The sequence below is a fragment of the Macaca thibetana genome, chromosome 7 (assembly GCF_024542745.1).
Source record: "Macaca thibetana thibetana isolate TM-01 chromosome 7, ASM2454274v1, whole genome shotgun sequence".
Classification (NCBI taxonomy): domain Eukaryota; kingdom Metazoa; phylum Chordata; class Mammalia; order Primates; family Cercopithecidae; genus Macaca; species Macaca thibetana.
In genome coordinates this window covers 104552867-104567102 of record NC_065584.1, presented here as the reverse complement: position 1 = coordinate 104567102, position 14236 = coordinate 104552867, and the positions used below count along the sequence as shown (strand labels likewise).

The following is a 14236-nucleotide window of genomic DNA, read 5'->3' as shown; positions in this document are numbered from 1 at the left end:
TAATTTAGAAATATTAGAGAGGAAATGGGGGGTGTTCCAAGATGGCCGAATAGGAACAGCTCCAGATGGCTGAATAGGAACAGCTCCAGTCTGCAACTCCCGGTGTGATCCATGCAGAAGATGGGTGATTACCGCATTTCTAACTGAGGTACCTTGTTCATCTCATCGGGACTGGTTGGACAGTGGGTGAAGCCCACAGAGGGTGAGGTGAAGGAGGGCGAGGTGTCACCTCACCTGAGAAGCACAAGGGGTTGGGGGATTTCCCTTTCCTAGGCGAGAGAAGCCCTGACAGACTACCTGAAAAAACGGGGCACTCCCACTTAAATACTGCACTTTTTCCAAGGTCTTAGCAACCTGCAGACAAGGTGATTCTCTCCTGTGCCTGGCTTGGCAGGTCCCACGCCCACAGAGGCTTGCTCACTGCTAGTGCAGCAGTCTGAGATCAATCTGTGAGGCAGCAGCCTGGTTGGGGGAGGGGCGTCTGCCATTGCTGAGACTTGAGTATGTAAACAAAGCCAGGAAGCTTGAACTGGACAGAGCCCACCACAGCTCAACAAGGCCTATTGCTTCTAGACTCTACTTCTGTGGGCAGGGCATAGCTGAACAAAAGGCAGCAGACAATTTCTACAGACTTAAACATCCCTGTCTGACAGCTCGGAAGAGAGCAGCGGTTCTCCCAGCATGGTGTTTGAGCTCTGAGAATGGACAGATTGCCTCCTCAAGTGGGTCGCTGACCCTCATGTAGCCTAACTGGGAGACACCTCCCAGTAGGGGCCAACAGACACCTCATATAGGCAGCTGTCCCTCTGGGATGAAGCTTCCAGAGGAATGATCAGGCAGCAATATTTGCTGTTCTGCAATATTTGTTGTTCTGCAGCCTCCTCTGGTGATACCCAGCAAACAGGGTCTGTAGTGGAACTCCAGCAAACTCCAACAGACATGCAGTTGAGGGACCTGACTGTTAGAAGGAAAACTAACAAACAGAAAGGAATAGCATCAACATCAATAAAAAGATAATCTACACCAAAACCCCATCTGTAGATCACCAACATCAAAGATCAAAGGTAGATAAAACCACAGAAATGGGGAGAAACCAGAGTAGAAAAGCTGAAAATTCTAAAAATCAGAGTATCTCTTCTCCAAAGGATCACAGCTCCTCGCCAGCAATGGAACAAAGCTGGATGGAGAATAACTTTGATGAGTAGGCTTCAGATGGTTGGTAATAACAAACTTCTCTGAGCTAAAGGAGGATGTTTGAACCCATCGCAAAGAAGCTAAAAAACCTTGAAAAAAGATTAGATGAATGGCTAACTAGAATAAACAGTGTAGAGAAGACCTTAAATGACCTCATGGAGCTGAAAATCATGGCACAAGAACTTTGTGATGTGTGCACAAGCTTCAATAGCCAATTCGATTAAGTGGACGAAAGGGTATCAGTGATTGAAGATCAAATTAATGAAATAAAGTGAGAAGACAAGGTTAGAGAAAAAAAGAATAAAAAGAAACGAACAAAGCCTCTAAGAAATATGGCACTATGTGAAAAGTCCAAATCTACATTTGATTGGTGTACTTGAAAGTGATAGGGAGAATGGAACCAAGTTGGAAAACACTCTGCAGGATATTGTACAGGAGAACTTCCCCAGCCTAGCAAGGCAGGCCAATATTCAACTTCAGGAAATACAGAGAACACCACAAAGATACTCCTCGAGAACAGCAACCCCAAGACACATAATTGTCAGATTCACGAAGGTTGAAATGAAGGAAACAGTGTTAAGAGCAGCCAGAGAGAAAGGTCGAGTTATCCACAAATGAAAGCCCATCAGACTAAGAGCGGATCTCTTGGCAGAAACCCTACAAGCCAGAAGAGAGTGGGGGCCAATATTCAGCATGCTTAAAGCAAAGAATTTTCAATCCAGAATTTCATATCCAGCTAAACTAAGCTTCATAAGTGAAGGAGAAATAAAATCCTTTACAGACAAGCAAATGCTGAGAGATTTTGTCACCACCAGGCCTGCCTTACAAGAGCTCCTGAAGGAAGCACTAAACATGGAAAGGAACAACCGGTACTAGCCGCTGCAAAAAAATGCCAAATTGTAAAGACCATCAATGCTATGAAGAAACTGCATCAATTAATGGGCAAAATAACCAGTGAACATCATAATGAGAGGATCAAATTTACATATAACAATATTAACCTTAAATGTAAATGGGCTAAATGCCCCAATTAAAAGACAGACTGGCAAATTGGATAAAGAGTCAAGACCCATCAATGTGCTGTATTCAGGAGACCCATCTCATGTGCAGAGATGCACATAGGCTCAAAATAAAGGGATGGAGGAAGATCTACCAAGCAAATGGAAAGCGAAAAAAAAAAAAAAAAAAAAAAAAAAGAGCAGGGGTTGCAGTCCTAGTCTCTGATAAAACAGACTTTAAACCAGAGACAAAGAAGGCCATTGCATAATGGTAAAGGGATCAATTCAACAAGAGCTAACTATCCTAAATATATATGCACCCAATACAGGAGCAACCAGATTCATAAAGCAAGTCCTTAGAGACCTACAAAGAGACTTAGACTCCCACACAATAATAATGGGAGACTTTAACATCCCACTGTCAACATTAGACAGATCAACAAAACAGAAGGTTAACAGAGATATCTAGGACCTTAACTCAGCTTTGCACCAAGCAGACCTAATAGACGTCTACATAACTCTCTACCCCAAATCAACAGAATATACATTCTTCTCAGCACCACGTCACACTTATTCCCAAATTGACCACATAATTGGAAGTAAAGCACTCCTTAGCAAATGTAAAAGGACAGAAAACACAACAAACTGTCTCTCAGACCACAGTGCAATCAAATTAGAACTCAGGATTAAGAAACTCCCTCAAAACCGCACAACTACGTGGAAAGTGAACAACCTGCTCCTGAATGACTATTGGGTACATAATGAAATGAAGGCAGAAATAAAGATGTTCTTTGAAACCAATGAGAACAAAGATACAACATACCAGAATCTCTGGGACACATTTAAAGCAGTGTGTAGAGGGAAATTTATAGCACTAAATGGCCACAAGAGAAAGCAGGAAAGAAACACCCTAACATCACAATGAAAAGAACTAGAGAAGCAAGAGCAAATAAATTCAAAAGCTAGCAGAAAGCAAGAAATAACTAAGACCAGAGCAGAACTGAAAGAGATAGAGACACAAAAATCCCTTCAAAAAATCAGTGAATCCAGGAGCTAGTTTTTTGAAAAGATCAACAAAATTGATAGACCACTAGCAAGGCTAATAAGAAAAGAGAGAAGAATTAAATAGATGCAATAATAAATGATAAAGGGGATATCACCACAGATCCCACAGAAATACAAACTACCATCAGAGAATACTATAAACTCCTCTATGCAAATATACGAGAAAATCTAGAAGAAATGGATAAATTCCTGGACACATACACCCTCCCAAGACTAAACCAGGAAGAAGTTGAATCTCTGAATAGACCAATAACAGGCTCTGAAATTGAGGCAATAATTAATAGGCTACCAACCGAAAAAAGTCCAGGACCAGATGGATTCACAGCCGAATTCTACCAGAGATATAAAGGGGAGCTGGTACCATTCCTTCTGAAACTATTCCAATGAATAGAAAAAGAGGGAATCCTCCCTAACTCATTTTATCAGGCCCAAATCATCCTGATACCAAAGCCTGGCACAATAAAGAGAATTTTAGACCAATATCCCTTATGAACATCGATGTGAAAATCCTCAATGAAATACTGGCAAATCAAATCCAGCAGCACATCAAAAAGCTTATCCACCATGATCAAATAGGCTTCATCCCTGGGATGCAAGGCTGGTTCAACATACACAAATCAATAAATGTAATCCATCACATAAACAGAACCAATGACAAAAACCACATGATTATCTCAATAGTTGCAGAAAACGCCTTTGACAAAATTCAACAGTCCTTCATGCTAAAAACTCTCAATAAACTAGGTACTGATGGAACTTATCTCAAAATAATCAGAGCTATTTATAACAAACCCACAGCCAATATCATACTGAATGGGCAAAAAAAACTGGAAGCATTCCCTTTGAAAACCGGCACAAGACAAGGATGCCCATGCTCACTACTCCTATTCAACATAGTTTTGGAAGTTCTGGCCAGGGCAATCAGGCAAGAGAAAGAAAGAAAGGGTATTCAATTAGGGAATGAGGAAGTCAAATTGTCCCTGTTTGCAGATGACATGATTTTATATTGAGAAAACCCCATCGTCTCAGCCCAAAATCTCCTTAAGCTGATGAGCAACTTCAGCAAAGTCTCAGGATACAAAATCAACATGCAAAAATCACAAGCATTCCTATACACCGTTAACAGACAGAGAGCCAAATCATGAGTGAACTCCCATTCACAATTGCTACAAAGAGAATAAAATACCTAGGAATCCAACTTACAAGGGATGTGAAGGACCTCTTCAAGGAGAACTACAAACCACTGCTCAAGGAAATAAAAGAGGACACAAACAAATGAAAGAACATTCCGTGCTCCTGGATAGGAAGAATCAATATTGTGAAAATGGCCATTCTGCCCAAAGTAATTTATAGATACACTGCCATCCCCATCAAGCTACCAATAACTTTCTCCACAGAATTGGAAAAAACTAAAGTTCATATGGAACCAAAAAGAGCCTGCATTGCCAAGACAATCCTAACCAAAAAGAACAAAGCTGGAGGCATCAAGCTACCTGACTTCAAACTATATCACAAGTCTACCATAACAAAAACAGCATGGTACTGGTACCAAAACCACACATCTACAATCATCTGATCTTTGACAAACTTGACAAAAACCAGAAATGGAGAAAGAATTTCCTATTTAATAAATGGTGCTGGGATAACTGGCTAGCCATATATAGAAAGCTGAAACTGGATCCTTTCCTTATATCTTATACAAAAATTAATTCAAGATGGATTAAAGACTTAAATATTAGACCTAAAACCATAAAAACCCAAAAAGAAAACCTAGGCAGTACCATTCAGGACATAGGCCTGGGCAATGACTTCATGACTAAAACACCAAAAGCAATGGCAACAAAAAACAAAATAGACAAATGAGATCTAATTAAACTAAAGAGCTTCTGCACAGCAAAAGAAACTAACATCAGAGTGAACAGGCAGCCTACAGAATGGGAGAAAAATTTTGCAATCTACCCATTTGACAAAGGGCTAATCCAGAATCTGCAAAGAACTCAAACAAATTCACAAGAAAAAAACAACCCCATCAAAAAGTGGGCAAAGGATATGAACAGACACTTCTCCAAAGAAGGCCTTTATGCAGCCAGCAGACATGCAAATAAATGTTCATCATCACTGGTCATCAGAGAAATGCAAACCAAAACCACAATGAGATACCATCTCACACCAGTTAGAATGGTGATCATTAAAAAGTCAGGAAATAACAGATGCTGGAGAAGATGTGGAGAAATAGGAATGCTTTTACACTGTTGGTGGGAGTGTAAATTAGTTCAACCATTGTGGAAGACAGTGTGGTGATTCCTCAAGGATCTAGAACTAGAATTACCATTTGACCCAGCAATCCCATTACTGAGTATATACCCAAAGGATTATAAATCATGCTACTACAAAGACACATGCACACGTATGTTTGTTGCAGCACTATTCACAGCAGCGAAGACTTGGAACCAACCCAAATGTCCATCAATGATAGACTGGATTAAGAAAATGTGGCACGTATATACCATGGACTACTATGTAACCATAACAAAGGATGAGTTCGTATCCTTTGCAGGGACATGGATGAAGCTGGAGACCATCATTCTTATCAAATTGTCACAAGGACAGAAAACCAAACACCGCATGTTCTCACTTATAGGTGGGAATTGAACCATGAGATCACTTGGACACAGGGCAAGGAACATCACACACCAGGGCCTGTCAAGGGGTGGAAGACTGGGGGAGGGATAGCATTAGGAGAAATACCTAATGTAAATGACAGGTTGATGGGTGCAGCAAACCAGCACGGTACACGTATACATATGTAACAAACCTGCACGTTGTGCACATGTACCCTAGAAATTAAAGTATTATAAAAATGAAACAAAGAAATATTAGAGGGGAAAATTTTATTTTCTTAAAAATGTGTTTTGACTTTTTATTATGAAAACTTTCTCTCATATAGAAAGATGGCCTCTTATATACATAAAACTTAGTTCTAACCATTGTTAACATTTTGCCATATTTTCTTCACCTATTTATTTTTATCTGAAATATTTTAAGAGAAATTGCAGGTAGCATTTTCTTCCTAAATCCTTTCAAGTGCATTTCTTTGAAAAGAGACATTTCCCTACATAATCACAATACCATTATTACAAACCTAATAAAATTAAAAATACATGCGTAATTTATATTCATTCCAATTTCTCCAAATGTTCCCAACTGTCTTTTATAGACATATTCAAAGCAAGATCCAATACAAGTTGACACATTACATTTGAATGTTATATCAAGAATTATATTAATATTAAATACTCTCAATTCTAGAATTGTCTTAAAGAAAAAACTTTATTCCCATTTGAACTGTGGTTAATGTATGAGGACAACCTAAATATAGGGGCTTGAGAGTTATTCAACCCGCAAGCTTCCACGTAAATATGTGTAGCCTGAATTAGCTCTTTTGATTCATTTGGTTCTAGTGGGGACATATTTAGCAGCATTTGTCACTAGGTTTGAAAAATGTCTTTGGCTATGATTATCCTCCTCCTTCACCATCTTCCCCTTCCTCCACTCCACACATTGTACAATCCAGAATCAATTTGAAGTGCAGCTAAGATAGATTGATTTGTGTTCTTAGATAAAAAGATTGGACGGAAGGCCCTGGAATTGGAAGCACTTGATGTGACATTGATTCTGGCCAGGAAGAACTTATCCCATGACCAGAACCTCCTTCACTGTCTCTGGGCTCTGCGTGTGTTTGCCTCCAGTGGTAAGTGACTCTATTGTGGCTCTCGGGGATGGCTTCCAAACCAGGGCTGGGACACATGGAAACTGCGTGAGGGTCTGCTTGGAAGAAAAGCATGGGTGAGAGATTCACATGATGGTCCCAGCCAGATAAATAAAGGAGGCTGACAATCCAGAGGCTGTGAAGGTGAGAAGTTATTTCTTCATTTTATCCTTAGCCAGGTAGAGCTCTTGAGTCTGCTCCTAGAGATGGACTTCAATATTGTTTCTTCTTGACAGTCACACATTATAGCATTCTAGGCTTTTCTATGAGTACTACAAGGTAAAAAAGATATGACAGGAGAAGGGCAGACTTTATTTAGTCCTTGTCACACTGAAGTGTTGTATCTGGGTAGAATGACTCTCACATCACAGATCTCCCTACCATATTCCTGAAATTGCTCATTGATTACAACATCCCTTACGATTTAAAAAAACCTGTGATCCTTCTCAACAGGGTCCTCCAGGTAATTATTAGGAACATCATAGCTCAGCTGATACTTATTTGCTATCTCCTGATTTGATTTATTTCTAATTATCATAGTAATTTTGTATTTAGACCCGTAATTTTATAGCTTAGAAGGAGAAACTTTAAAGAGCAAAGCAGGGCCAGGCACGGTGGCTCACGCCTGTAATCTCAGCACTTTGGGAGGATGAGGTGGGCAGATCGCTTGAGCCCAGGAGTTTGAGACCAGCTTGGTCTCTACTAAAAATACAAAAAATAGCTGGGTGTGGTGGCATGTGCCTATAGTTCCAGCTACTTGGAAGGCTGAGGTAGGAGAATCACTTGAACTCAGGAAGTCAAGGCTGCAGTGAGCAGTGATCATGCGCCTGCACTCCAGTCTGGGTGACCTTGTCTTAAAAAGAAAAAAAAAGGTGAAGCAATTGCTTGAATTCATATAGATAAAAAGTCACGAGGGCGGAATTTCTAACTCCAGAACTCATGTTAATTCTATTCCATATGGAAACTTTTTACTAATACATTAGATCCTATATCTCCTATCTCATATGTAATGAGCATAGACTTTCATTTCTTCTTTCTGAGTTCCCTTCCTATGAAATGAAAGTGACAGTTATTTAAGGTTATATAGTCGATAGGGAAAAGAACGTGGGCTTAGAGCCAAAAAGACCTGAGTTTGACTGTGATTCTATTTCTTATGAGTCATGAAGCATGAGTACTTAACGTGTTGAATCTCAGTTTCATCCTTTACAAAATCATAGTAGTAATAATGATTACTATTACTCTGCTAGGGCTGCCTTAATGCCTTAACAAAATACCACAGTCTATGTGACTTAAACAAAAGAAATGTATTTTCTCACTTTTTTTTTTTTTGAGATGAGGTCTCACTCTGTTGCCCAGGCACTGGTGTGACCTTGGCTCACTGCAATCTCTACCTCCCAGGTTCAGGTAATTCTCTTGTCTCAGCCTCCCGGGTAGCTGGGATCGCAGGGAGCTGCCATCATGGCTGGCTAGTTTTTGTATTTCAGTAGAGACAGGGTTTCACCATGTTGGTCAGGCTGGTGTTGAACTCCTAATCTCAGGTGATCCGCCCACCTCGGCCTCCCAAAGTACTGGGGTCACAGGCGTGAGCTACCGTGTGCTTTTTTTCTCACATTTTTGAAGGCTACAAATTGGAGCTTAAGATGTCGGCAGGTTTGGTTTCTACTGGCCCCTCTCTTTGGCTTCCAGATGACTGTCTGCTCCCTGTGTCCTCACATGGTCTTTCTTCTGTGCTTGGGCATCCTTGATGTTTCTTTGTGTGTTCAAATTCCCCCTTTTTATAAGGACATAAGTCCACATTAGACTAGGGCCCACCTTAATGGCCTCATTTTTTGAAGTAGTAGAATGAGTACAGATATGGGGAGTTAATAGGTGACTTTTTATTTCTAATTACCCCAAGAATGACTAAAATGCCTGATTTTTTTTCCTTTGTTTCTTTTTTTTTTTTTTTTTTTTTTTGAGACAGTCTCGCTCTGTTGTCCAAGCTGGAATGTAGTGGCACGATCTCGGCTCACTGCAGCCTGTCTCCTGGGTGCAAATGATTCTTGTGCCTTATAGCCTCCTGAGTAGCTGGGATTACAGGAGTTCACTACTACACTTGGCTAATTTTTGTAATTTTAGTAAAGACAGAGCCACGCTGGTCTTGAACTCCTGACCTCAGGTGATCCACCCACCTCAGCCTCCCAAAGTGCTGGGATTACAGGTGTGAGCCACTGTGCCCGGCCACAATAACTTGATTTTCGTTGGTAAATTCTCTTAATAAACATGGAGGACTCATAAAAAGAAAGTCTTTCTGGGGGAATAACGGGATAGACGCTTGAATCCTTGTTCACAGATGGAGCCTCTGCTCACCCATCTCCCATATATTGACCTGAAAACCAGAGAGCACTGGGGAAAGGCTGAGCAGATTTATATACACCCAACTCTAATAAAGGAAAAGAGGAACTGTGGCTTTGTATAAAGGACAACTCTCATTACCGAATAGACAGAAGGTGTGCCACCCATGTTTGTAGTGTGCCAGCAGACCGAAATGTGAAGCATTTCCTGGTTTCCTAAAGCATAAATAGGCTGAAAAACTTGCCTTCCTTAAATATAATGGTTATGGAGATATAGAAAAATTCCTTCAGCTGGAGTTCTGATAAGTCCTGGGATTTTCCTGTGGGTATGAGGAGGTGGCTATCTGATTCATCTTCTAAGCCTTTGTTGATTATACCAACTCACTGTTCCATAAGGTATTTTAAAAAATTATACTGTTACTCTCTATACATTGACTTTACTGATGAGAGGCGAGCAGAGTTCAAGAAGCCTGTAGATTACTATCTTTTCCATGAATTATTAGCCACTGTTGAATGTTCCAGCAAAGCTTTCTAAACAGCTCCTATCTTCAGAAGGAGTTGGCTGGAACCCTAATGAGTCTGTGAGAGCCAATGAACCCTTCAGAAGTTCTCAGATGGCCAATGAGGATGTTTACAGAGCTGCCAGAGCTCTAACCTCGGACAGGCACCCACAAAGGTGAACTCAGTGAGGATTTCTTATTGTTATCTTCTTCCAATTTCAAGCCTAAAATCTTCCATGTTAGAATCAGTGCTTTTAAAATTAACTCTTCCCTTACTCAATACCAGAGTTTTTTTGAATTACTTGCCAAGAGTTTTCTCTAGTATGTTTTCCCAATTCGGAAGCAAGAGCTGAGTGAGTAGCCACAAGGGTGGAAGATTGATGGACCAGACTAGGATGCCAAATCTCTGAATTTTGATCCAGGCAATTACTTCATGTACTAGCCTCAGAAGGGACATATGCAGAGTGGATGTTCCAGGAACATGCACTCTGCAATAGCAAAGACATCAGTCGCAGTCCCTATCTGAAAGACTGTAGTGGGATGAGGAGTCTTCAGATTTCCATTTAGCTCCCTTTCCTGAGGGTTGGAGCAATTCAGTGTCAGCCACCCTCGTTTCCCTCTCTTTGCTTCTCTAAGATTTCTTGTTCCTACTTTTCTCAGATCAAGGCTAGCCTAAAACACGAGGCATTCATAGGCCTTTGTCTTAAAAACACAAGTCCAATGGAGGAAAGACAGACAAGAGTCACACCTTAAAAGATAACCCTCTTTCCTTGTACCACTGAAAATTTTGTCCTCCTGCTTACTGGCTCTATTTTGTATCCTGTGGACTCCTTATTTTTTGACATGAGCAGAGCTCTACCTAAAGTGATCTAAGTGGAGTAGGGTCCTGGGAATATTGGAGAGAAGCTGGGGCATCCTTGGAGACAAGAGTAACATCCAAAAGTTGTATTTATCTAACCAGATACCTCTTTTGAGTTTCTTTCTATCATTCAGATCTATGGCAATGTTTTTATAACCACCCAGTTGGCCAAAAAGGCAAAAATTTCCCAGTCTAGTTACTGCTGGGCAGGAAGAACTGATTCTTCATTGACATTCTAGTTGGGGCATAGTCAAGTCATTACCTTAGTCATGTGGGAGACCCGAGTATGAAATTGTAGAGGAACATGCAATCAGGGTAGAAAAGAAAGGGAGCTATCTTGTTTATCAGGTTGCCCCTTAAAGATTTAAAGGAGGTATTGAGCCTTAACTCATCCACTTGTGACCATAACTACTGTGCTTTTGTCTTTCTTAGTCTCCATGGGAGCCATGCTGGGAATTAACGGAGCCATGGAACTGCTTTTCAAGGTTATTACTCCTTATACCCAAAAGCGCACCCAAACAATCAGGTACAGAGTGCTCTGTAATACTTCTGCCCTTTTTGTAACAGACGGAGAGATGGAGATTGCCCCACATATATTTTCATGATGTTTCCAGCTCAGTTTAGTGATCATTTCTCCCTTGGAAATATGGTACCATGTCTTGATCCCTTCCCAGCTTACATCCCTCCACACCCATGAGTCATTTCCTCTAATTCTCATGATAACCCTGAATGGGTATATTATTATTCTCTTTTTCAGACGAGGAGGTTAAAATGTGTCGAGAGCCTTATCCAAGGTCACCGTGCTAGGAAATAGTAGAGTTGAGATTTGAATCCAGATCTTTCAGACTCAAAACCTCATGTTATTTTTGCCTGAAGCCCTCAGGTATATACATTTTACTCATAGCAACTCTACCATAAATAAATATAATCCTCAAAAGACATTTCAGAAATGACAGGGTCTCTAAAGAGACAGCCAGTTAAACTTCTGGCATGAGTTCTGGGCCTTATAATAGTCCATCATGGTCATGTGCTAGTCTTGAGATGTATTTTTATGATTGGAAAATGAAACTCAGCCTGTTCTCCCTGCCTCTGCTTGCTGGAGTGGAGTGAATCATCAAGTTAAAAAGGGAGATGGTTAGACATGAAGGCTTTAGAGATATTCGGGACCATTAAGATCCATCATTTATGGGAGTGACTCAGCGAGGACCTTGAAAGAATATTAGAAGAAATTCAGCCAATTTCCAAGATAGATGGGGTCATTTGGCGAGTAACATTTCCATGCCCAACCATGATATTTTCTGCATCCTAGCATCAATCTTAGGCTCATGTTCCACCTGATTATTTTTCTCTTGGGTCACTACAGTTATGCCATTATCATCCATTCTCACCTGCAGCTCTCTACACCAAGCATTTCCTAGAGTGAAATACATTATATCTCAGTGAAAAAAAAATCTCATCCAATAAGTTGAGAAATACTGGATTGAATACTGGTTTCTTTACTGTAAGACTTCTCAGAGTCTTTGTAAAGCCAACACATATTGAGAATATCTGTTATTTAGTATACCCTGATCCAAAATTGATTTAGTCGGGGAACTGTCTTTTTTTCTTTTTTTTGAGATCACTTTTTTTAGGGGAAGGAGGGGGGGTCAGTGTTCTATGTCTCTCATTTTGGAAGCATCTTCTCTAGGGTGTGAATTTATTGCAAAGTGAAATTCAATTAAATTCTACTAAGAACCCTCATCTAGTAGGTAAAAAACTTCAAAATAAAAAACTCAGGGACCAAAAAATTTATTTTCTATAATTATACTTCACTCTGTTTTAAATTTACATTTATGCCAGATAACAAGAAATATAAACCAGTGTCTTATCAGGAATCTAACTCAAATTAGTGATTCTTTGGTTCATCCAGGGATTTCACTCTTCTCCCGCCGCTTCCTGAGGTATATCTGAGTTCTAAGAAGCCATGGCAGTGCCGGGGTGTTGATGGAAAAACACAGACTGTCCTCAATCATCTCATGTCCATTTGGACATATATATGAGTTGGATATGTCTCATTTTTATCATTCTGTGCAGGCCTTTGCTGCTGACATCTGCAATCTCAACATGTTCTTTGGTTACCAATCTATGAACTTTATCTTTCTGCCCTATTCACAAGGCTTCTTCTAATCTGATGCTGTCATAATTCAGCTGTTCAGAAGGTCAGGAATATCTGGTTTCTTCCTTCAGATTATGTGAAAATCTCTGTGATGTCTGCTGGGCTCATCCACATACGGGTCTCACTCAGTCTTCTCCTCTTTGCCACTTGGGTACCATGTTGTTTGGAAGGCTCCCCTAGGAAGCTCATCCCATATAACCATGGGTATCAAGGCACTAGGTCTCTCCTTTCTGGGGTGCTCAGAGCTTTTATTGTCTTCCTCATTCAGGCCAAGCTTGTGGGGTAGGGGCGAGAAATCAACAAAGCACAGAAACCTCCTCCTCAGAGACTCATGCTAGTTGCCATTTTTAATGCTTTCTTTTCCTCCTGCAAAGAGAGTTGAATTCAGGCACAGATCTGATCAAAGTGCCAGAGGCAAGTGGGAAAGTAACACCAGGGATTAATGGAGTGGGAGTAGGGTGCTTCCAATAACAAAAGGAGCCTTCCAGGGACCCCAGACATATTTCTACATGTCTGGTTTGTTCTGTAAATTTTGGGCAAAGTGGTTCCCCTTCTTCAGTCTAATGCCATATTAAAACCAAACCTCTGTAGGAAAGAGGCTTTTCCACTAACCGTTACAATACAGCTGTCATTGGCATGGTGTTTATTAGGTGCCCTGCACTGTGCTAAGCTCTGAGCATGCATTACCTCCTTTGAGCCTCTCATCTGCTCTGCAAGACAGGTGCTATTATTGCCCCCAATTTTACTGGAAAATAAATTGAAACTGAAAGAAGTTAAGTAACACGCTGGGTTTTAGGTGGGAGAGCTGGGATTTAAACCCTGTCTAACAGATGAGCCTCAGCTCTTAAGCCACCACTGGCGTATCTTACACAGTCTATTGCCAGCATTTTATTTCTACAACCATCATATGTAAGACAATCATATGTAGTTAAAGTTTGCTTAAATTTCTTTTCCATCTAAATGGCTTATACCCGTGGAACAATTTGCTTAATGATAGAGCAGTTTTACTCCTCCGTCAAATGGCTATTTCCTCTCAAAGGCTAAATATCTATTCCCTCTGCTTTTGAATTATTTCCCAAAGCTACCTTGTTTTCTATCTTATCCTTACTCATCAACAGCAAGATAAGAACAAAGGTAATGAAATTGGAAGACCTGCTCTGTAAGCCTCCTTGTACCAGATTCCTTGGCAAGTCATTTAACTTTTCTTAACTAAACTTTGACATTTCTTAAAGCATGAATGTCAAGTCTTACCTCCTAGGTTTATCATGGGCAATAAAAAATAATGTGTAAAGACATTGTGCGCTTTGACATGCTATGACATTGTTAATCATTATTAGTACAAATACTGTGGGATATCTGGTTG

General features: G+C 40.4%; 1 protein-coding gene across 2 annotated transcripts in view; it reads left to right on the top strand.

The window, feature by feature from the left end:
- AGBL1 (AGBL carboxypeptidase 1) overlaps positions 1-14236 on the top strand; it is an 850662-nt gene that overhangs the window by 67915 nt on the left and 768511 nt on the right. For both annotated transcript variants that reach the window (XM_050799227.1, XM_050799228.1), the window contains exons 4-5: positions 6877-7008; positions 11151-11244. In XM_050799227.1, the coding sequence (XP_050655184.1) occupies positions 6877-7008; positions 11151-11244 (226 nt within the window). The remainder of the gene's footprint in view (positions 1-6876; positions 7009-11150; positions 11245-14236) is intronic.